Genomic DNA, 23865 nt, shown 5'->3' on the forward strand with positions numbered 1-23865 from the left:
GTTCAAGGCTAACGTCAAGTTAACAAGTTTTGTGATACTGAAGCTTGTGCTGCTTCTCGGCTCGGTATTTTACTGTCCCAGTAGCTGCGATTCCCTCTACCCCGTTGATAATTGTTTCTGTTGTCGATAAAAGAAATTTTATATATGTTCGTTAAAATTTAAAATCTTTTTCTTTTTACGCCGCGTTTGTTTTGGCTCACTCTATCAGTGGGGCGCGCATCACACTTTTAACCACAAACGTGTTCACCCACCACCGACGTGCTCCCCCACCACCGACGTGCACACCCACCACCGACGTGCTCACACCCACCACCGACGTGCTCACACCCACCACCGACGTGCTCACACCCACCACCGACGTGCTCATCCACCACCGACGTGCTCACCCACCACCGACGTGCTCACACCCACCACCGACGTGCTCACACCCACCACCGACGTGCTCATCCACCACCGACGTGCTCACCCACCATCGACGTGCACACCCACCACCGACGTACGTTGATCAAATTCAATAAACTACAACGTTTATTGAGTATGAGAATTGGTCTCGTTATTGATGATGTCCAAAATAATTTCCAATCGCAATGACAGATTAATGAAAGCTAACACACAGTTTCGCTCAGAAGATGTCAGTTCTGCTCAGATGGCCGAGTTAATCATAAATTGTTACCATTCTTTAGAGGTTCAATAAACTTTGTCGTGTATTCTACAATTAAAGTTCATTTGGCGTACGAGTATCACTGTTTTCCGCGTCGTTCTCTTCGCGATGTTGAAAATGTGAAAAACTGCAATGACGCTCGGGCCATGAGTACTTGACATTCCGATAAGCTTTGGACATGACAACCGTGTTCTGCGTGTAGGGTCAATAGCCTGTTGCTGGACCAACAGGTTATAGCTCTTCAGTTGCATGCATTTATGATCGATTTTCTGCTGTATAAAAGCACCGGACATTGCAATTGATTTTTTTGTGTGCCTACTAAGCATTAATGTCGGTGGAAATTAGCCTACGCCTACATTGTTGGTCTCTGTGGGAATGATGGCCGTAAAACCTTAGAACGCCTAGGAATAACACAAGAAAATTTTCCTTATAAAAGTTAAAAATAGGTCTTTGAAAATAGATAGACTTGATTTTAATCCGGTAAATTTTGTTGTGCAATTAAATTGTCGTGTAATGAGTTGGCACTGATTTGTGTCGCTATAATATATAATAAGAATAATTTGTGTGTTGATATTACAAGTTTTCAGACATGCACGTCATAACTCTGCGTGAAAGCTTTCAAAGAATTCGAGTGGAACGGGCATCGCAAATACCAGCCCTGCGACCAGTCCCATCACAACTGTAAATATTTCTTGCATTCTGACACCTTTCATCTCCACGTCATTGCAACTCTAATGTTCTGTTTATTTCACCGTTCATATTCTTTTGCATCCAATTTGAATAATAAATTATGAACTCGGTTCGTAGCAGCCCCGATATGCCAACCGCAATATTGAGGAGCACCTTTTAGATTGATTGCCAAACTGCAATCACAACTGTAAACTAATTACCATTCGAGGCGGAGGAATTTCATTCAATTAAAAACTTTCCCGTTTATTTCATGGAAACGAAAAAAAATTAGTGCAGCCTGCGTCGACATGCATTTGACAAATGCGATGGCCAATAAATAAAATTAGACTAACGAATCTCGGTGAACCTATTTGCTGAGTATTGACAATGAACTCGTAAAATAAATGTTGTATTTGTTAGATCATAATCCGAAGCTTGAGTAAAAACCTTCGTTGCTATGCCGTCCATTTCCTCATCTAAACAAATCGTGCAAGGTTTAGCTGTCCGTTCAATGCGCGCAATGCGTCCAGTTCATTGGACCCGCTGTACTCGTATTATCAATGATACGATTAGACTTTTTTTTTTCGTCTGATGTGACGTGGCTGGAGTTTAGATACAAGTCGATATTTCTGTATTGCGTGAGCTCCAGCTTCCGTGTCCTGGTTGCTTTAGCGCAGAACGCATGCAAGGCCGCATGAGTTGGCCGAACAATTAAATAAGACTTCCATGAAAATCGATTTCCGGCAAGGGAAAGACACTATACGAGCCGACACGTTGTACGTATCGATATTGTCTGCTAGAGCTGGATACAGATCCACGGTTGGTACAAATATCGTGCTGTAAATATTTCCGTATTCAGAATCTGTAATGAGTTCAGGCAAATATTATTATCGCGGTGCATTAAATTTGGATAAAGCCGAGCATAAGTTTTGCAAAATCTTGAAATAAAAATAGCAACCAATCAAAGAATTTCCCAGTACTCATTCCTTGACTCACCGGCACTTACTCGCGTTAGGCCATTCGCATAAATGCAACTTTTCCGTCACTTCCGCTTTCAATTGACAGTTTAATTTGAACACAAATGTGTGTCACACTCGCCATTAAGTCATTGAGAACTTAATCGTGTCGCGGCAGTTAATTTTTTATGTTTCGTTCTCGTCGCGATCTTGCGACACTTTCATGCGCGGGTTGATTGTTGCGAGGCGCGTTCGTTTGTTTTATGGGTGCTGATGTTGTATGTGTTTCTCTTACGATTTTAATTGTCACGGACGTTAATTAAAGTTCTTATTATTGTCATCTCGGGCGTCGATTGTTTCCTTCAAATGACTCGCTTCCTCGTTGACGTTTCGAGGTTCATTTAAAGCCGAGTTCTGGAATGGAGCTGCAGATGGCACCGTAAGATGGCACTGTATGATGGCACCCGACGCAACATGCGAAAAGTTCCGCCACAATTATGTAGGAAATCAAGCCAGCTGAACTGAATCTGGATTAAAATTGCCACTTTGGTTTGGAGCTTACACTGTTATGAAAAAATATGAAGTTGAGATATTTCTTTAGTTAAGGAATATCTCTCTTTTTTTGGTATTTTTGGCAGGATTTCCCGCCACTTCTGGGATGTCTCTCCAGTTGTGGGATATGTCTCTAAAAGTGGCAACACTTCCTTTTAAGACATACAAAAAAAATTTCAATTATTTTCAGATAATTTAACCCAAATGTTTTGCGATAAGGTGAAATCCACGAAAATTGAATTTTTCCCCTTAATTAGATATTATTGTATTGTATTGTGAGACGAGCGGTCGGTTGGGCCATTCAGTTAGTTAGTGAACAACTGCCAGGAAATCGCAGCGCTTGTGCCTCAATGAGCGCCGGCGCCAGTCGGGCGTGGCAGATCACAACTCGCTACTTGCCTGCATGATTTCCATACATGATCACCCGCAGTCATTGGAAATCATTCATATGGCTTCCATACATAATCATTTGGAACAATTCTGGAACATTTGACACTTCCGGACTGCGTCAACGTGAAGGAAAGCAATACCAGGTTACACCGAAAATTTACCGGCAAAAAATACAGTATTGGCTGAGGAAATGAAATGTCTGTCCAGCATTCCAGTCTCGGCTTTCCCGTATTCCAGCGTGCACTGGAGTGTCCAGCATTCCAGTCTCGGCTTGCCCGTATTCCAGCGTGCACTGGAGTGTCCAGCATTCCAGTCTCGGCTTGCCCGTGTTGCCTTCACAGTTTCCAGGGTCACGTCGCCGACGCCTGCTGACATTGCATTGCTGAAGAGTCAGTCGCGCTGCGAGCGTTGCGTAGGTAGGGTGTGCGCGTGGGACGCTGATGGACCAGCTGACGCTTACCGATACCTGGATTTGTGCGAAACTTTTGTACCAGTTTAGGAAATTTAGATGCTTTACCGAAAATGTGCTCCGTCTGTTATTTTTGAAGCGAGTTTCGAGCTTATCATTGAGTAGCTTTGTTAATCTTTTCATAAAGTTTTCACGGCCATTAAGATTAATTGATTGTGATACGAATAAACTTTGTCGTATATACTGATAACATTGAAGTTTATTCCTATCATCATTAATTAATTCCTATGAATTATTAATCATTTTTCCAACACATCCACTAAAATTGAACTCGAATTAATAATTATTTCTGTACTTAATCTAATTCAAACGTTACGATTGTTTTCGGAAAAAAGGGTGGTAAAATTTTCCACAATTTTACAATGTGAAAATAAAAATATATCATTGGAATTATTCGTGTTGTGTTTTGTGAATTTGTTTGCAATAATGAACGTGAGTTTATAGGCAAATATTGTAACAGACAATTTGTGGCGTGAGCCAGAACGTTTCTCAGGGTGCATTGAAGTCGCTGGTCGCATCGGCTTGAGTCCAGGGGGCAATGATACCCCAATTTGTGACACATATCACTTGAACTGGGTTAAAATTATGATCATGAGTACTAGTGATATTCTCGTCGATATCTTCGACATTATATTTTCTAGTGAAGCTGAAACGCGCGTTTTCAGCATGACTCACGCGAGCCAGGATAGCCCAGCGCGGTCTGGCCTGTCAGCGTGTTTGTGAGGCAATAAAAGTTAAAGCGTTACGTAGAAAAGTGTTAAAGACTTCGATGCCGACTTTTAGTTTGCAACTAAATTTTTCTTCAGTGGTGAATTGCGCTTTTAATTTAATTTAATAATTATCATTTTATTCACGTGAATTTATTAGTTTATTTATCATTTGTTTTTCATCCTTTCCAGATCCTCTTCTGATATTTTATGAACAATATAATCAGAGAGAAAATGTGGTAGACACACCGAGTGACAATTACATGAATTCCATACAACTTGATTGAGTTATGTTCATCCTTGAGATGTCACATGGCGTGAAACTTCAAACCAACTTAAGTCGAAGAATGACTCTACTTCGAGTGTTGTTTGAGTTGAAATTATTTTAAATTTTAAGGAAAGTTCTAAATTTATTGAGTTTCAAAATCGTAGTGAACTTTGACTTGCTAATTTCCACGCAAGAAAATAATTGAAATCACCAAGAAAAGTGATTGCAATGTGCATGTGTCCGCCTTTCGTCACCTGGCGCTGATGCTGCGAGTAGCTGAACCTGTGGGGGCGCCAGCCCTCAACCCCCGAGGGGTGTCTCCTAAAATTCGTTGCCTTCAGGACCGTTTGATGGACTCCCTCCCCACTGACGGGGCGTGGGAGTGCCTCTCCCCAGCTCAGAGGGAGGCCATTCTCTCACTACACCACAATAGGCTTTTCGGTAACAACAGCAACCATAACAGTAATAACAGCAACAGCCAGCCACAACAGCACGATGACGATGCATCTACCGGGGCTTTTGGAAGAGGTCGGAAACTGCAGAATGTCCAAGGCCTCGGTAGATACTATACGAGGAGCAAAAGCTACGAAGACAAACTTGAAAGTGAGACGGATGATTCTGGGGCCCGAGGACTGGGCGGCAGTGGGACAAGTTCAGGGTCTGGACATAGCCACAGCCACGAGGACGACAGTTCGGACCCCGGCGTGAATCGATCTAAAGTCGCGGATAGTTCCGTGCCCAAGAGTGGACGGTTTGTGAAGTCCAATTTGAAATCTTCCAGCGTTGATAGAGCAAACTTTAGAAAGCCTGTTGCTGGCGATAAGAGTGGGCCCAGGCATAATGGGATAACCACGAATGGATTCGGCAACGTCAACAAGATGATATCGAAGCAAATCAACAGGTCGACGGGTGTCGGTAATTCCAACATCACTCTTGACTGTCGGAATGTACAAGGAGAAAAAAGGAGGCGATCTTGCATATTTACCGACGAAGAAGATCCGTTCAGGAATATCGATCAAGATCCTGAAATTATACCCACAGTCCGTCCTACTCATCGAGGTGAACTTGCTAGCAGGAGGGTTGATCCGGTTCCTATGAACCGCGCAGCTCTGAGCCGACGTAAAATCCTAAATAAGTACGAAACTGAACTGCCTTCGATAGAACGCGAGCCTTGTGCCACAGATGACTTAACTCACGGTAGGAATTGCAATGACTATAGGATGACTGTTATGCGCGCCACGCCATCGTCTGAAGAATACGACAGCGGTGTGAATTTCAGGCTGGACAGCAGTCAAGATACGCTAGAGAACTTTCCTTACGATCAGCCTAAGTCTTTCCCCCACGCCATAAACTCCTACAACAGCGGGTCAACCAATAACTTCAGCTCAATGCCTTACGGCGGTCGCTTCTATAGCGGCGGCAATTCCAGTGCAAATGAGCGACACAGTTTGGCCTACAATGGCTATGGGGCGGACGCAACAGACGATCGCGGCAACGGCATCCACGCTGTGACTATGACCAACTCAGCGAGGTCGGCGACAGATTTTCTTCGCGGCGGAAGAGAGGAATTTGTTGCGGTTACGGCGAATTCCGCCACGTCTGAGCAGGCACAGCGTAGAAGCGAAGGCTTCACAGCATGCACTATTTCACAATCGACGGCAAAAACAACGAGAAATGTAGTAGATGGGAATGTAAAATCTGCACAACTTAGAGTTACTGCAACCGAAAATGTTAATTCGTACAGTGGCCTTAACCCGAAATATGTTCATACTAACAATTTTGAAAAGAGACAGAATAACAATAACTGTGAATTGACTACTAAAATTGCATATAAGGGGACAAATGGTACGAACGAACCTTTGAAGAGTAATCTCAAAAGTAGCTGTGGCGATAAAATGAATTCCTCGTTGGACTATCGCAGCACGATGAATCAAGATGCTAATAATCGCTACAGTAATAATTGGAATGAAATGATTCTAAATAACCAAGTAAACTTGAAATATAATGTCAAGTATGATGCATGCGATGACGCTAAAATGAATAAGACTAACCTCACTAAAAGCACTGACAATGTATTCCACAAAACTCAACATCAGAACCCTGGTCGTGCCAACAGTCGCATGCCGTGTAAAAATGAAGTAAACTTCCATCACAATGAGCTCCAGAGGTTTTATGATGGCCGGGATTGCAGATTATCACCCAAGAAATACAACAGGAGCAAGAGTCTGGACCGAAAGTATTTGGAGGATTCCAGTGAGGATGAAAGCGACTTTGAGGCCCACAGACGATTTGAGCGCGAACGTAGGTATGCGCGCAACCCCGAGTGGGATGCTTTGCGCTTGAGAAACTACGAAAATCGCTTACGTAGATGTTTTGCGATGGCTGAAACTAATAATAGCAAGAGCTTGACTCGTATCGACGGTCGACACGGCAAGGTCAACTGGGAAACTGCTCTCACTACTGACATCGCCCTGCAACACCGGTCCCCTCTAATGGCTCGACCGAAACTTAAAGCCAAGAGTGCTTGGGATCTGTCAAGATTTGACGGTGACGCTTGTAGACAAGAAGAACAGTCTCGTATGCTTCAGAAAACTCGAGCAGGCTTGAGAAGTCGATGGCAGAACATTGATAAAAAGATCGATGATGGAACCGTCGACGAAGCGCAATTGGACCGTGATTTGCCGAGAAAGGAAATAGCGGACTTAGACTGCAACGCAGCTCTGATTAGGCGTAAAGTTGAGTATCGTACTGAAAACCATGCTGGCATCGGCAATCGATTTGATGATCATCGAACACCTGTAGGCAGGCGCAAAATGGACAAAGTTAGAAATGCACATAGAGACGAAGCCCATGCAGGCAAGGCCAACGAAGCCATCAACACTGCAGTCACAAATAACGTAGCTTGTCTTAGCAAAATCGAGCAATGGAGGAAAACCGAGATCCGAGAAACATCGCCTCGCAGAAACGAATTTCACGAGTCTCGAAAGTTTGCCAAAGAACAATGGAGGAGACGGAGCTGCGATTTTGAGCTGGATGGGCCTTCTGTTTCTTTGCAGGAACCTATGTCCTTGACTCCTCTAAGCTTAGACAGAAAAAGATGGTACCGACGAAGTTGTGATTTAGACTTGGATTTCGATCACCACTATCCGAATAAAGACATGATATCTGATTACGATTTAGATAACGACTTACTTTCTCGAACAATACAGCAGTTTCAAAGCCTACCTCCATACCAAGAGGGATTGTCAATGCCAGAAGAGATCATAGTGGAAGACAACAGATGTGTTGGACGAAGAGAAGAACATCATGGTGCTCGAGTTACGTCGCAGTCATCCCACAATCTCCAAACTTCGGACGACGTTGGAAAAAGCGTTCACTTGTCTCAGGAAGAAAAGCTTTTGTTGGATTCTGGACATGAGATGCTTCTGCTTGACAGAAGTAGAATCGCCGTGCCTTTACGAGTGGACGGTCGCAGCAAGTCGAGAATGGAAGACAACTGGCGGTACCGCAACGATGCTACCGAGTTAGAAGAGGGTTTCCTGAATTCGAAAAATAGTTCAAAAAATGGCAAACTTGAAAGACCTAAAACGAGCATCGGGCATTATGGCAAAGAGAAACGGGATCGAAATCGGAGTACTCCTCATGTTTTCAAGGGTAAGCTCCGACTCATCAAGTCCATCCTTTCGTTTTCATAGATGACGTCTTAATAGTACGAGAGGCATAAGGGAATTACCGTGTTGTTTTGGTGACTAACCTTTTCGTTGCCTCGCTACTTGAAATACTTCTGATGGAAAACGCCTGGGAGTAGTGCCGTTCCTAATGCTTATTCTATTGCTTTTATGCGTGATAGCATCCGCAACCTTTTGTTAAACTAAAAACTTATGCAATGGTGGTGGTCGTGAATCATCTGTGGACTAAATCATCGATTTTTTTTGTGTGAAGTGTTGTATTTTATTTTGGTTTGGCGGTGCGATGTGTTCAATACGCACCTGCTAAGTGCTTTACTCACGTAATTACCGGCGCATTTGATTTTCTATATTGAATTACTCATCGAGTACTTCTTCACGTCTTCAAAAAACCTTGGCCAACCTATAGTTATAATGGGCCGAGTTTACTAACTTGTGAGAACGACTCCTTCCTTCCCTACAATTCGAAGAAAATGTTCGATGCCCCTTGTTGAGCAATGAAGGATGCGTAGACAATGATGGTCTATTGACAAGACAGTAGCTTATTTTTCATTGCGCCGATCATAGCCTATAGCTTATAGCTACCTTCTAAAATCCACACCTTCGACTGCGGCGTACGAAGTCTTTCCTCACCGAAAGCCCAAGCCTGCGCTCGTCGTCAGCGCCACAATGCAACCCAAAATAGTGCGTTGTGCAGAATTGCGTCACGGATCACGCGACACTACTTTCTAACTCACACACATTAAACCCTGACGTTATCTTACTTCCTCTTTATACGATGACGATGAGACTACGCTGCTACGGGGCACGACCGCCAGCTCTTCATGCCACCGCTGCCACTTATCACCTGCAACACTGCAGTGTTATCGGCGACACCGAATTATCTTCGTTCCAGTCATTGAGTGACTGGGGGAGTCATCGGACAAGATTATCCTTTGTTGTATTCAGTGCACGACGTTGTTCTTTGTCGCTACACGAGTAACCTTATTAAATGAACCGTCCTGATCATGCTTCATGTCGAAGTGCGGCAAGATTCTCCATTTTTTTTTTGCAAATTTAAGACAATTTTAAAAACCCTCCAACACAATTAATAAATTCGAAGATTTCTCTTTAATTTGATTATGTTTATATTTTTCGTTACCATATTTTTTCTAATTGGTATGAAAGTGTCTGAATATGATTGCGTTAGCGTTTGGGTTTGATTTGTTTATATTTCTTGTGTTATTAATATAACGTTTGATCCGATTGCTCTGAAGCGAAGTCTCATGCCGACAACTTGGGAGTTGAATGTATTCATTCAAACACGTGGCTATCGATAGCAACATATGCTTTCACTTGGGATCAGTTTCATATATGCTTAGTAATACATGTACGTGCTTATGCGTGCGTCTGGTACGCGTATTTGGATCGTACGTACTCGCTTGCACCTTCATTTTCCATGCATTGTGTGTGGTGCGTGGCTTGCACAAGCGTGTGTGCTCACCAATCCAGAGATTTCAGAGGCTCTTGTTGTTCCAACGTCAACGCTGCGTGCGCTGACATGCCATGGAGGTGTTACTGACCGGAATTCAATGAGGAAATATAATTTCGTTAAAAAAAATAATTCTAACATCCGCCCGTATTTGATTAATATACTCTTTACATTTTCAATGACATTTTTTGGGGCGAAGTAAATTTTTCAGTATCGAGACAAATGCTTTTCATCATCAGTGTGCGGGGCATGTTTAACCAAGAAATCAAAGCAACGTATATTCATAATGTCAGAAATTACATAGTGTACTCTTGGTGTACATCGGGAGTACCAACGCCATTCTCGAGCTGAATTATTATGTCATACTTCTGTCACATCATGTCTCACTTATACATCCCACTCGGTCCCTCTTCTACATCCCACTAGCTCCTTCTTTCCCTCTTCTACATCCCACTCGGTCCCTCTTCTACATCCCACTCGGTCCCTCTTCTACATCCCACTAGGTCCCTCTTAGGTCCCTCTTATACATCACACTAGGTCCCTCTTCTACATCCCACTAGGTCCCTCTTCTACATCACACTAGGTCCCTCTTCTACATCCCACTAGGTCCCTCTTTTACATCCCACTTGGTCCCTCTTCTACATCCCACTTGGTCCCTCTTATACATCCCACTCGGTCCCTCTTCTACATCCTACTAGGTCCCTCATCTACATCCCACTCGGTCCCTCATCTACATCCCACTCGGTCCCTCTTCTACATCCCACTAGGTCCCTCTTCTACATCCCACTCGGCCCCTCTTCTACATTCCATTCGGTTTTCCATCTGCATCACAGTTTGTCTCACCACCTTAGTTTTTGCCTGCAGCGGATTTTGGGTTGCAAGTTTTCCTTTGTTCAATGAGATGGTAACTTCATTCTTTAGTCACGTAATCGCTAGTTTAATTGTTGCAGTGAATGTAGAACAACGCTTTTGTCTTGATTTTCATCGGTCTATCCTAAAAAATTGTCACAAAAACAGAAGTGAAAAAGCCCTCCAATATCCAAATGTTGTGTAAATTTCAATTCATTTCATTTTGATACCGTGGCGGATTAGGGGTTTTGCTATCAATGTCTTGAAGAAAACAGTTGTTGGATTATAAATTCCGTAACATAAAGTAGGAAAATTTAACTTCTATAATTAAGTTCATGTATAGTTGGAATGATTAGGATTTTTCTATGAAAATTGTTATCGTAAATATGCTTCGCCACTCGGCGGATACTGCACTTAACTCGCCATTTATCGATGAAAACCGTATAATATTGGTCATAACCACGGTTTGTTGGGTTCGATAACCACATAATAACTAAAAAGCTGTTTCGGTATCGCTGGAAAGTTGTCGTTCAGTTCAGTTTATATGAATTGATCGCTTATCTTGAAGGCCGGCGACTTATGTGCTGTGGCGACGTGAGTGACATTGACGTTCGGTGATCTTTACGGTTCTGGAGGGAAGGTGGCAGTGGGATTACTTTTCTAGTAATATGTGCAATTAAAAACTCACATTCCCAAATTATGAATTCCTTTGATAATCTATCATCAGTCATGAAAACAACTAAATTCTGAGCAATAACCATCATTGCCACTACCCCGACCATGGCTTTTTAATGGTATTATACGTTCTGTTCACTGGCGCCCCTAAAAGGTAGAAGTTGTTACGTCAGTCGCGCTCGTCGACGAATCGTGTTGCGATCTCTGCCTCTCCGTCTTGTATTTGTCCCCGTAGAGCAATTAGATAACGTATAGTGCAATTAGATAACGATCATCGGCGCATCCGTCACTTCTTGCGGCCGTAATTGTGACGCCAACTCTTTGAGGAGCAGCCTTCCTTCATGGAGCGGAAGCCATTTGCCCCATGGAGATGTTGGATCGGGGTACAAGGTTACGACTTATCAGAATTAAACGGCACATTTAAGTTCAAACTATTACCTGGAGGTTGTTTTGTCAGGAATTTTTGCTGCATTGCTTCGTTTTAGTTTCCTGGTTAGTTTTTACTTTTCATTTAATTTTGCCCAATGGTATGTATAAATCGGAACAAAGTTCATCTCTTACGCTACTCAACTATTTTGCCCTATGGGTGTTCGATATGAGACCACTCGTTAATGCGAACGCTCATATATATAAGCGTATTTCGAGTCGCTCAGCTATTAAACTTTTTCTAAAATGCTAGTATCAAATTGCCATACAAATCTCAGGACGTACTGTCGTAATCAATTCAAGTTGTCAGATTTAAATTCCAGTTAAACATATGAACATTCATCACCAGAGCTAACTTCTCAATCACATAATGCCTGTAAACGCTACCTTTGTTTGAGCTCGGTATGCGCCTTGATTCAAGTCGGCAATTTCATATCTGGGTTTTCCCTCTCCGTTGTAGCTCGGCTGTAATGGCTGATCCCTAAATATTGCAATAACAATAAAATGACGCGCCTTAATGTACCCGCACCCACGCACAAGTCCTTGTTTTAACTGCCGTTATTTTTCCCTTGCAATGTTTTTTAGACATCGCTGGTGATCCTTTATATATCTTACATGACGTCGTGTTGGAGTGTGTTTAGGGATATGTACCGCTTTTGCACGCGAATTGTTTCAAGTTCAAGTCTCGCGTTTCATTTTCTGCAATTGATTTTGCACGGATGCCGTACAGCAATAATAGCCAGTGCATCAATGCCGTGCAAGCCATTATTGCTGCTCCAATCTTGTAATGGCCGAGTTGGGTAATTATTTATTATTGGTTCTTAGTTTCTTTGCAAGATTGAATGAAAATAAAAAATTGCAAAATAAAACATCATCTGAACGTACTGTTGGGTGGTCGTTCGTGTTTGAACTCGTCAACTAACAACACATCGGTCTTGTGCAAACCTTGAACTCTTGCGTTATTATCTCTTCTATTGACTGATAAATATGACGCATTGTTTCTTAATTCTTCGCTTGATCATTCACGCGGTAATCTTCTTTGTTTTCTGCCATCAATTACGTAGCTATTCCAAGCGCGTTCATCGCTGTGTCGAGCTGGAGACCTGGACAAGTGAGGCGTGGTCTTTGTATGATTATTGCACGACTTCGAGTCATTTAAGAATTACTGCTCTCAAATAGTAACTGATGAATGTAATCTCAAAATTTAGATAACGATTGTAGAAGAGTTTACGATCATGCAAGAATCTTTGAGTATTCGAATATTTTACTGCGCTTGCTGATTATTTGATCTGAAGTTTTTGTATTTTACTGTATGGTTTTCGGTTATACTGTGTCCTGATAGCCCATGAAAAACTTCTGTATGACATGACACGAGATAAGATAAGTTATAAGGCGACAATAATAAGAGCTCTGCCTACATTGTAGTGTCCAGTTTTACAAAAGGTTATTGGGACTCTTGTTTTATTATGTAGCTTGTTTTTCTGTAATCTGGTGTAGGAAACTGGATCATTCTTCCGTTTGGTATTTTTTGGTTGGATAAATCAGGTTATGTTGGCCATCACAGGCCCTGGCTCCGCTCCGGGCCTGGGAACCGAGCCCTCGCCCCGTTAGTCCGCAGCTGTTGCGTAAATATGCTACCGGAAAATCTCCCTTGCTATGCTAATGATATTTGTATGCGCTGTGTCGATGTTTTCTGAAATAATATTCTTTCGCATGGTCAGATGATTCTTCTCACCTTGATAAAAATGCCATTCGTGTACTAGTATCTTCTTGATACAAATCCAATTTTGAGATTAGTATGAATGAATTGTAAAATGCATTGATTGTTTGTTATGACCCCTATTTGTGCAGCTTTTAATTTGTCTGATATTGTTATGAGATATAAATTTATTTTCCCCTTGATTAGTCATCTATTTCTATGTCGGTCCCTATCACGCATCGATGGCGACGAGGACTGCAGCTTTATTTCCACGTGCCAACTCAGTGACATTTCGAGGCAGTCGTTAGGACCGTTTGCTCATTCGCCTGAAACACGAGGATGATTATATGTACTGTTCTCGTATATTAAATTTTGATTGTTTTCAATGACATTCCTAATGTAATAAATAGTGAACTCTCTTAAAAACCAATTCGTGGAACTAGACGAATTATGCCGGAATTATTTTTCCAGCCGGAGTTCGGTTGAATTTCAGTTGAACTCGTGTGGATAATGAGTATGTATGTGTTTCATTTCAACTTTATAAAGTTGTCATGCATCTCCCGAGGTAACGTTTTTTACTCTTCTTTTAACGACTCTCCTGACCCGTTATCGCTCACGTAGTTGTGTCACACCGACGAGACCGTTAATAATAATTAATGGTCTCATTCATTATTGAAGTTATGTCTTCAACAACGTGACCGTTACACCCGTGCTACGTACACGCACAGTGACGCTGTCAGATCTGATCGAATATCTGCTCGAGGCGCATATTTTGTTTTGTCTTCCAGCAATGATGTTGTGTTTTTGATGTCATGTATTGCAGCTCTAATGTTGTCACTATGTTTTGTTTACGATGTTGACGCTATATTGCATCTGTGATATTGACGTTATGGTGCTGCTGTGGTGGATTTAAAACAAGCAGAAACTATCCACGCACCCATAGAATGGAGGTATTGTCAACTTTAAAAATATTGGCATAGAGGAATGTGGTAAAATGTTCGATACTGTGTTTGTTAAAATTATTTTAAATTGTCCTGTTTTGTTATTCCATCTGCGCATTGATTAAAACTTCCTCACATCGTCTCATTTGCACAAAGGTGTCCTGTATGTATATTTGCTCCTTGAATAAAAATTCTGGATTCGGCACTGAAGGATCGTATGTTCATGCACTAGTTTTGATGCTCTCATGGCTCTTGTTCATGTTAATCATAATCTTATCTTAGAACATCATGCAAATCGTGCTCAAGTCAAGTGGCTTGTCGCTATCGAAACAAGGCGTGTCCGCATGCTCGGTGACTATAATTTCCGCCTCAATGCTTTTACGATTGGAATAAAAGACTTGGCCCTAAGCTGTGTATTCATTGTTTGTCTTGCCGCTTAGTCTACGTACGTGTCAAGCTTTCGCCCTGCGATCATTGTTGCACTTTATTGTCAATTGCCAAGGGTTGTTCGACTGACGACGTTTATTTCTCTTGGAAATTATTCCCCTTGGGACTAGAATGCACGCTGGCTACCCTCCAGTGAACAATTTTTATTAGGAGTTGAAACTTGACCTGCAGGTCAAAATATCTAGTTTTATGTCTCCTTTATTTGATGCTCATGTCGGGTCAGACTGGATTTTATTGACGGTCATAATCATGAACTTGGAAGTGTTTTCCACCAACTTTGAGAGTTTTGCGGATTTAGTTTTTTATATGTATCTGTTAATTACCGTAGTTACCGTGGATGGGTTGTAAATAACATATTTTAGAGAATTTCGAACTTCTGACAGCGCAAGTGGATGTTAAATCGACTATGTAATCCTATTACTAATGGAAACTATAGCGCAAACTTTGACCTTATTCGCAAATTGTTTATTAGTGGGAGGTTGCGTAGAATCATTCATAAAGACTTCGCTGTTGATTTTTAATCAGTACGCCGGCAAATAATTCCATTAATTTTTTGATGTAATGAAAGTAGAGATAATTCACTTGATGTAATGCCTATGAAACTGATGAATTTATCGTTTGTACTTTTCTTAGAATTAGTCTACGAAATATTTTTCTATATATTCTAGCGAATCCAGATGTTCTATATTGACGTAAATGTAATGATATATACACTTAGATTAGTGAAGAGATGGTGGTATAACAAACTTTTGTAAATAGTCCAAACTAAATGAATGTTTATACGTTTATTACTGTGCCTGCAAGTGTTTTTATAACAGTTACACATTTCAGCTACTCGTTTTCCCGTAGAATTGCTCATGTTTTTGCTCAAGCTCTGAACTCAGTCACATTCTAGCGACAATAAATGCATGGAAGAAGCGAGTTTCGGCCCGCGGTTTGCGGTCAGCCCGTCTCTTGAACTTCTTAATTTAATAAATTAGTCCGTTTAGGCGGGTTATTAAATTCCTTTTTACTGTTAAGGTTAACGCGTCACGTTAAATGGTCTTACCGCAGTCAAGGCCAGCACGGCGAGTTCCGCTTTGAATGCTTCTACTCCAGATTCTCTTCATAATCACGACATTTTATGTAAGAAGATTACAAGCCATGGAGAAGAGTACCTTAAGTAAATGTTCAATGTTTCAGCAAGACGATGGATGTGGAATAAATTTATTTTCTGTTTTTTTTAGCGGAAAATTATTTTTTTGGCAATTATGTTTCTCAGAGATTAAATATTATTTTTCATCTATTCATTGCGTGAACACTGATTATTGAATATTGGTTTATCTTATCTTGAATGCTGAACCATGTTTTCGTCAGATTATAATATAATGATGTGCAGAGCTTTGCAAGTTTTGCTATATTAAGGAAGTCAGAATAACTGATTGCTGTTTATAATGTAAACTAATGAGGGTACTACAAGTGAAAATATATAATCTTTTGTGTGCAACCTGAATTGTACGTGCAATGTATATGAGAAGAGCTGTACAATTGCTTCACAAAATATATATGTGGCTAATTTTTTACTGCTTGTTTTATTGTTTCACCAACGTAGTAATTTTTCAAAGCATTTTGAGGCCAAGAAAATCCACGTTACAGTCTTTCTAAAGTTATTGTCAAATTTGTATAGTAATCGGATGATAAAGTAAATTTGTTGAAGTTTTCAGCGCTTGCGACTTGCGCAAGCTGAAAAATTAGTTCCCGGAGTTTCTAAAAACAAAAAAAAAGAGTCAAAGTTGAAAGCTGATATTGGATTTAAAATTCAGAACGTCGGAAGCCATTGAATTACTTGCATCGAAATCTCGTCATTCGAAGGCATTGCTTCAAAGGATCGCGTTCTCGTTGTTTCTAAGGATCCCACACTTTTTCAGACTAATTGTCACTCGCACCAAAAGCCATTCACTTTATTTTTCTGGCAGTTTTCGTTCCTGTTGCATGGAATGCTTTTAATTTGTAGAAAGATTTTGCCGTTTCCTGCTTTATTATTGTTGTTTTATTGACGCATGAATCTTTTGTTACTACCATCAAAGCTCTTCCAAGAATTTCCAACTCGAATTTTTCTTCTGAAGTCCGAAAAGAGATATTAATGCTCTTCAAATTCTTTCACCGAAAAACAATGAGGCCGAAAAATATTGCACGTGTCTTTCCGAAGCCAACTATTTATGAAGAATGGTCAAAGTTACAATTGTCAAAAGCGTAAAGAAGTTCATCTCACATATCCGTTGAGTTTTACGTGTTGAAGAATGCGTTGGAAGCAATTCGGGAGAGAGTGAAGCCTTTCACTGCCTCTGTTTAGTTTCTCTAGAGAATTTGAGATCAGTAATTCAATTGTTCGTTTGCTCTGAGGAAAGTCCTCAGCGTCGTAGAAAGTTTTCGCATGTCGGAAATATTGAAAAATATTTAATTGACGCAGGTTGGACGTTAGAAATGGATCGTCGGACAAACAATAGATTGATCTTTGTGCAAAGATGGCCTCATAATGTAGAAAGTTTAACTATTAGGCCTAATTTACGAAAATTTAAAATAAATTTTCGACAGAGGAAAAATGCGCAGCATTTAAATACAATAAAAAAGTTCAGATCACTCTCTTGGCAAATTTTTATCCATTGAAACCTTAGCAAATTTATTAGAAACATAACGAAACATCCACTAGAAGCCCCGGAAGATGCTTGCTAGACCTCGAAAATTGCTTCTCACTCCCGCTTCAAGTTCATAATTGTGTTTCCCCGAGTAACTCGCTCATCACCCTTGGTGTAGATATCCTTATCGGTGCAATTAATTTTTTGCACGTTTATTCAGACTAAATTTATCGACAAAGTGTAGCCGTTTCGGGGATAATCACCGCCTATTGCGATAAGATTTTAACTTTTTCCGTTGAGAGTTTGGCGCGTGATCTTCATCAATCATATTCTCTGATATAAGAGCTTAAATGTGGAGAGATTACCGGAAATTCAATGATAAAAGCTATCGTAAATACTTGATAATGGTTGGTAAATGCCCTCGTTTACTTTGATATGATCTTGCAACCAAATATTAATGAAATGTGAAGAGCTTGGACCTTGGGAGGCAACTGTCTACTATTCGTAAATTATTCCTCGACAAATGTAAAAATATATCATGAATTTACTACTAAAAACAATTAAGCAACACCTTTCGTTATCATCATTGATAAAATTTTCTGAATAGCTTCTCTCACCCAAGTTACCTTGCTTTCTACCCAGGGCAGAATTGTTCGCAAGATTTTCACTGATGGTAGAGGTTCATTTCTACAATATAGAAGTAGTTGCGCCATCTTCCTAGCCATACATGGTAGCTTAAATTGATCGACTAAATTGTTATATAAAACTTGTAGTGAGCGTGCATTAACCAATCTGCTGGTCGAATGCGTGGTTTCGTAATCGATATTTACGTCTCTATCACATTCATGGTGTATGAAGTGTTTTAGAATATAATATAGTATTTAAAGCACGAAACAAAACTCGATGCAGAATCATCATTTAGATCGAAGGTTACTTAATATCAATATCACCCTTTTACAGTATTCAACGCACATCGAAAAGTTCTCATTACCACAAATTCTTCTTAAAAAGAAGAAATCTCTCACTGGAAAAGAGCTTCAGGCATGTCGTAGGAACGACGTCCGGCCGTTAATTAGGCAGCACTTTGCATGGTGCAGCGGGACCTCTGATAAGCTGGAGACGAGCTCCTCTCCCTGTCGTTGCTCTTGGGTTAACAGTCACGACAACGGCTCTCCGCCCTGCACCCGCTCATCTCGACGGATTTGCTGGACTTGAATCATTGGATCCGTGGTTATAATAGGACTCATGGTCATCACAGTATCCACGGCCACCACAGTACCAACGGTCATCACATTTCCTTCGTTTGCCCCACGATGTGAAGCGGACGCAAAATGTGCCGCGTCCGGCCAGTAACCGAACGCTTGCCGCCGAGCACCTGTTGCTGAGTGCTTGTGTACTGCCCTTCCGCGGCATTCTGGACAACGTGGTTTAATTTGTATTTTTTTTTTTTGCATGGCAAGAAGTGAGGCATTGGCGCTAATGCGAGTATATCAAGCGAACAGCTGCTATGATCAATAAGGGTAAAAATATCGTCAATAGGCATTAGTATTTTGTTATCTTTAATGTTTGACGGGATAGGCATTGTCTGTGCTGTACGACGTGATGCTTTTAAACGTTGCTTCTATGAGCATGAAGAGTTATACTTTGAGATTGATTGGCTTGATATAAGGGTACGCTAATTTTTTATTTTAGAAACAAGACGCCCGTTATACGTTTTCTTGCAAGCTGAAGAAATAACACTACGCCATATAACAGTACGCTAATTTTTTCGTTTATAAACCTTACACCCGTAGAATGTTTTCTTCTTGAATGCTGAAAAAACAACACTACACTACGATGTTCACAATCTTCGTTATGAACTTGCGGCGCAGGAATGTACGGATCAGGAGCCGTGCTATCAAAGCTCTCTCACGTACAAGTAGCGTAGCGGCCTATGTACAGTTGTGCACACTGCGGGAGATTTCTCATCTGTGATTGGTGGGTTTAGCTTGAAAGGCCATCGGTGATTGGCTGACGAAGTTACGAACTCGTAACTATTTTTATAGTTCGGCTCCAGTTCAGTGGTCGCTAAACTGGCAGCTGGTCCCTGATACCACAGGATGATGTCTTCCGGTCCTCCGCAGTTACGTGATGGTCGCAACAAGCACCACGCACCGAGAAGGGCTACAGGCTTAAATATACAACAGGAAATCAATACTTCCATTTATATTTTAATTTTATTTTCTTCACTCACAAGAAGCCAATGCGTATACTGTAACTTAATAATTTTAGAGACTTGAAGTTTTGGTCTTTGAAGACCATCTGAGGATTTTCTTTGAAAAACGTTAGTTTATATAATGTAATTATTTTTTGTAATTCAAAGCACGAGCTTATGTTTCGTTGTTCTATTGAGACAGCCACTGAGCTTGAATAAAATGACCACATTGCGTGATTTATTAGCATTACTATAATTGCGTGATAGTATTTTTTATTAAATAAATCTTAGCCATTTTGTAAAAGATACGACTTATTATCTTCCAGGTACGTGTGTCCTAAACGATGCTGATCCAAAACGAAGGCTTGTTGAACTTTCATAATTGAGGGGAAAGATAAGGTAAATATTTACTTTTATGAGCTGTGTGTCTCAATGTCGTGTACACAAGAAACTTATCTTGCACCTCGAGTTCCTTACGATAGATTGTGTTTGATGTTATGTTCGTGGGGGATCGAAACGCAGGTCTAAGTTGAAGTTGAAAGAGTTTATAGGACACATTACTCAGAACATTATTACTATTGAGCCGATGCATAATAAATCGTAAATAATGTAATAATGTGCCTTCGTTAGAATTACACACTTTGAACATTTTACTGGTATTCTGGTTAACATACACCAGATTTCGAAATACTTCAGCTCGATGTCGGAAATGTTTTTGAACCGTTCCCCCACTGAAGGCCATTGGAAAGCAAGCAGAGTCGCCTGCATGTGCCTGTATGGCGGCGTGTCGCGCTCTCGGACACGCGCTCAAATTTACACTCGTAGAAAAGCGCCCTTGCAACGGAGCGTATCTTCCAAAAAATCGTTCGTAATTAGGTTACCACGGACCTGCACATGTTCGTTCTGCCGACCTTCCCACTCGTCCTCTCCCTATATGAGGGTCTAAAAATTCGCCAGTTGAAAGCGGCATTGCGAATTTTTACGTCGAGGTGTCACGGTTTTTTTCCGAACCCGTAAAAGGTAAAGCCGCTGTGATCCCAGGTCATCCTGGCAAGGCTGAATTTTAAAGATCTTGATTGCTGTTTGATTTAGCAAAAGTGTTTGCAGTTTCACACTCTTAATCACTTTTGTTCGTAATGTGTCCGATACAGATGGCGGAATTGATATGAAGTTTCTAATCTAGGCAGCTTTATGCGCGCTATGAACAACGTTCTATTGCAAATTGTATAAAAGAACAACATTTTTAACGATAAAGGCATTCCTACTATTGGTTGATCTTACAATACAACTTCCATCAATCTTAAAGTATTTCGATTATTTTATTTATTTTGGTTATTTATAATGGTTAAGTTGCAAAGACGAGCCTCTGACGCGTACCGCGGATTCAGGCAATAAATTGTTTGATGCGAGATTAAAATTATATTATGAAAACATATTCGTCGTCTGTTAATTGTTTATTGCATGAAAATACGATGACGTTATTTATTGTTCATATGGTGAATGCTTGTGTCCTGCTGTACCTATTTAGGGTAGCATCGAGTCACATATGCTGTATGATGCATCTAATTCATTTCAAATACCAGCAAGTTAACCTCGGCGTTGCTCACGATAGATTTAAACCTTGGGATTTGATGATATCATGGTTACTGATTACATCTGAACTAGCCGACCAACAGTCGTCTTTCCAGCTATCACTGCAAATTTCAAACTCAAGCTATGTAAATTAATGAAAGATTGCTCGTGACAACCCTTATTTTACTATTAGACTCAGTTTAACCCCTGTTTCCACGTTCGAAGAAACTGTAATTTTTTATCCTGAATACATTTTTAATTTAGGCTAAACTTTCTTTTTCAACCCACATTTTGTAATATTTGGCGATTCCGGAAGATATTAAGATTTTCTATTTGATTTAGATTTTCTATGGGAATTTACCATGAGATATCCACTAAAGGGATTGCGGATACGCGCTCAAATAACCCGAGTATTTTTTATGTCAGGCTCATTCAAAAATAGATAATGGGTTCGGTAGAAAATGTCGGAATCGTTCTCTGTTCATTTTATTGACGTGCTTTGGTGCTTAACTATAATATTATGCAGTATTTAAGATGCTATAGCTTCCTTGGGTAATGTTGGCTGTCATGACCGCATTGCTGAACGTTGTTGATTCATCCGTTTAAACTGAGTCTATTCTTAATTTCTATTTAATTGGTGATGGTTGAAATTATGCTATAAAATTCTTCTCTCCTTATAATGAGCTCTGAATAATGTATAAGAATGATCTGTTTTCCTATCACATATTCGAGATTTTATTCCTGAAATATCTTCCGTTCCAGTCCTAAATTTCCTACAAAAAAAGTCGTATTTGTTGCGACTGTCTGAGTTTGTAAAAATCGATTCATTTTATTCCGAGACTACAATTAAATAACTCTTATTTAAAATTACTTTTTACTGAGTTTATCAAACACTTAAGAAGTACATGATAATCATGCATTAAATTTACCATTTGGTTCAGTATTGATATCAAACGTGTTAAATTAATACCAACTTGGTGCATTTTATCAGTGAATACTCTCTTGCTGATGCTCTGTAAAAAACTGCAAGAGTGGCTCTGTTTTAATGGAGTTTCTGACCTTCTAAGGTTACGATCATTCTTGATTAAAGTGACAAACGAAACTTGTTACTGTAAACGATATTCGTAGAATCATTTAGACTGGCGATTATTCGAATATAAAAGATTGAAATCAGAGTTCAATATGAAAAACACTGGAATTATTGTGTAAATGTAACACTACCCACATCTGTTCGCCGACTTACATTATATCGATTCTTTTAATTGCAATTCTCCACATGGATTGCAAAAATCTTACCTAACATACGAGGGACATTGCCCTGGCTTCTCTCCCGTGTTGGGCAATCTCAGTTCCAGGTGACAGGGCATCAGGTTTACTTGCCGATTGTCACATGGTTGTAACATCCCATTAAAGCTGTTACTTCGTGACGCTGTCTCCTGCAAATTCAATTTACATCCGCATGACTTTTTGCAATGCCAATCAAAAACATTTACTTCGTGCTTCTTATATTCATGTAAATCATACATATTCCCCCGCGAATCATTCTCACGTCTCTTAAAAGCTTATACTTCGTGACGTAGCTTCTTGTAAATCCGTTGAATGTAGAATCTCATTGATTAGAAATGCAGACGAAAGAAAAAAATCCCTTAAATGGCGTATCATGAGTGCCATCGTCGTTAATTTCGCCTGCGTTGGTGCCTCGAGCATAGCTTAGAAATCTTCACCAGATAAATAGAGCGTCAATTCCCGGAGGTGCGTGCGTATTTCACATTTACAATTGCGTTATTTTGGTGTACATCTTTCTGGTGCCTCGAGCAGTGCAGAATCAATGGCTGACACAGTCGTGTGGCTCAACGGGAGTAAAATGAAAGGTCCAGTAGATTTTTCTCCGCTTTATTTCATAGGGGTGACGTGAGATACTGCACAAAAGGGTTAAGATTAGGTACTGGCCTGGGAACGGGTCTCTAGACCATGATAATAGTTATAATTAACAACAATGGAGACCGATTGAAATAAGCTGATCTGGGAATTTGTGAAGCATCGTCATCGACATCGGTTGGGTTATTTTTGTTTTTATTCATGAGTCATTTAGGGGTAACCATTATATAGCTTTATAGTGTTTCTTGTTTTTTAGTGGTAGTCAACTAGAAAGCCATTATATGCCTTGTGCATTGAATGGACGAATTTCCGCTTGTCGCTTGTCCCCGTTGCAAGAATTATATTTGGTAATATTTTTTGGTGCCATTCTGCTCAATTCTGCCTAGTCTTTGTTCAGAATTGGATTAATTTCGAGTTTTCATTTTGATCAGTAGCAATAATGTGCAAACTATGCGAAGTTGCGTATCTTTTCTATACTTGAGATAATTTTTTAATGATCTTTTCACGACCACATCAAGAGTGTTGGCAATCCTGTTGCCTGTACATTTTTCTGTATGCTATGCGACTTTGCTTCTAAGATGTAAGTTCTTACCTGGAATTCTTCGCGGGCTTTACAGGGAAATTTTCATACTTTAAGTTCACGCTTGAGCGATGAATATAAATCGAATCGCTATCATCCAAGCTTGTCATGTGTGTTAATTTGTACAAATTCGATGTAAATTGTTCTGTCTCACGCGATT

At 40.4% G+C, this 23865-nt stretch overlaps 2 protein-coding genes across 2 annotated transcripts in view; both read left to right on the plus strand.

Moving 5' to 3' along the window:
• Nucleotides 1–208: 208 nt before the first annotated feature.
• LOC108669225 (salivary glue protein Sgs-4-like) lies at nt 209–518 on the plus strand (the record flags this gene model as incomplete). Its single annotated transcript, XM_018156529.1, has 1 exon — nt 209–518. A coding segment is annotated over one exon (310 nt), but the record flags the coding sequence as incomplete, so codon positions are not given.
• A 4941-nt stretch (nt 519–5459) lies between these two features.
• Nucleotides 5460–23865, plus strand: part of LOC108669226 — a gene marked incomplete at its 3' end in the record, with an annotated part of 119708 nt that continues 101302 nt past the window's right edge. The window contains exon 1 of the mRNA XM_018156530.2: nt 5460–8326. Coding sequence (XP_018012019.2) covers nt 5551–8326 — 2776 coding nt within the window. The remainder of the gene's footprint in view (nt 8327–23865) is intronic.

Source organism: Hyalella azteca, unplaced genomic scaffold (genome assembly GCF_000764305.2).
Source record: "Hyalella azteca isolate HAZT.00-mixed unplaced genomic scaffold, Hazt_2.0.2 contig5430, whole genome shotgun sequence".
In the NCBI taxonomy this organism is placed as follows: domain Eukaryota; kingdom Metazoa; phylum Arthropoda; class Malacostraca; order Amphipoda; family Hyalellidae; genus Hyalella; species Hyalella azteca.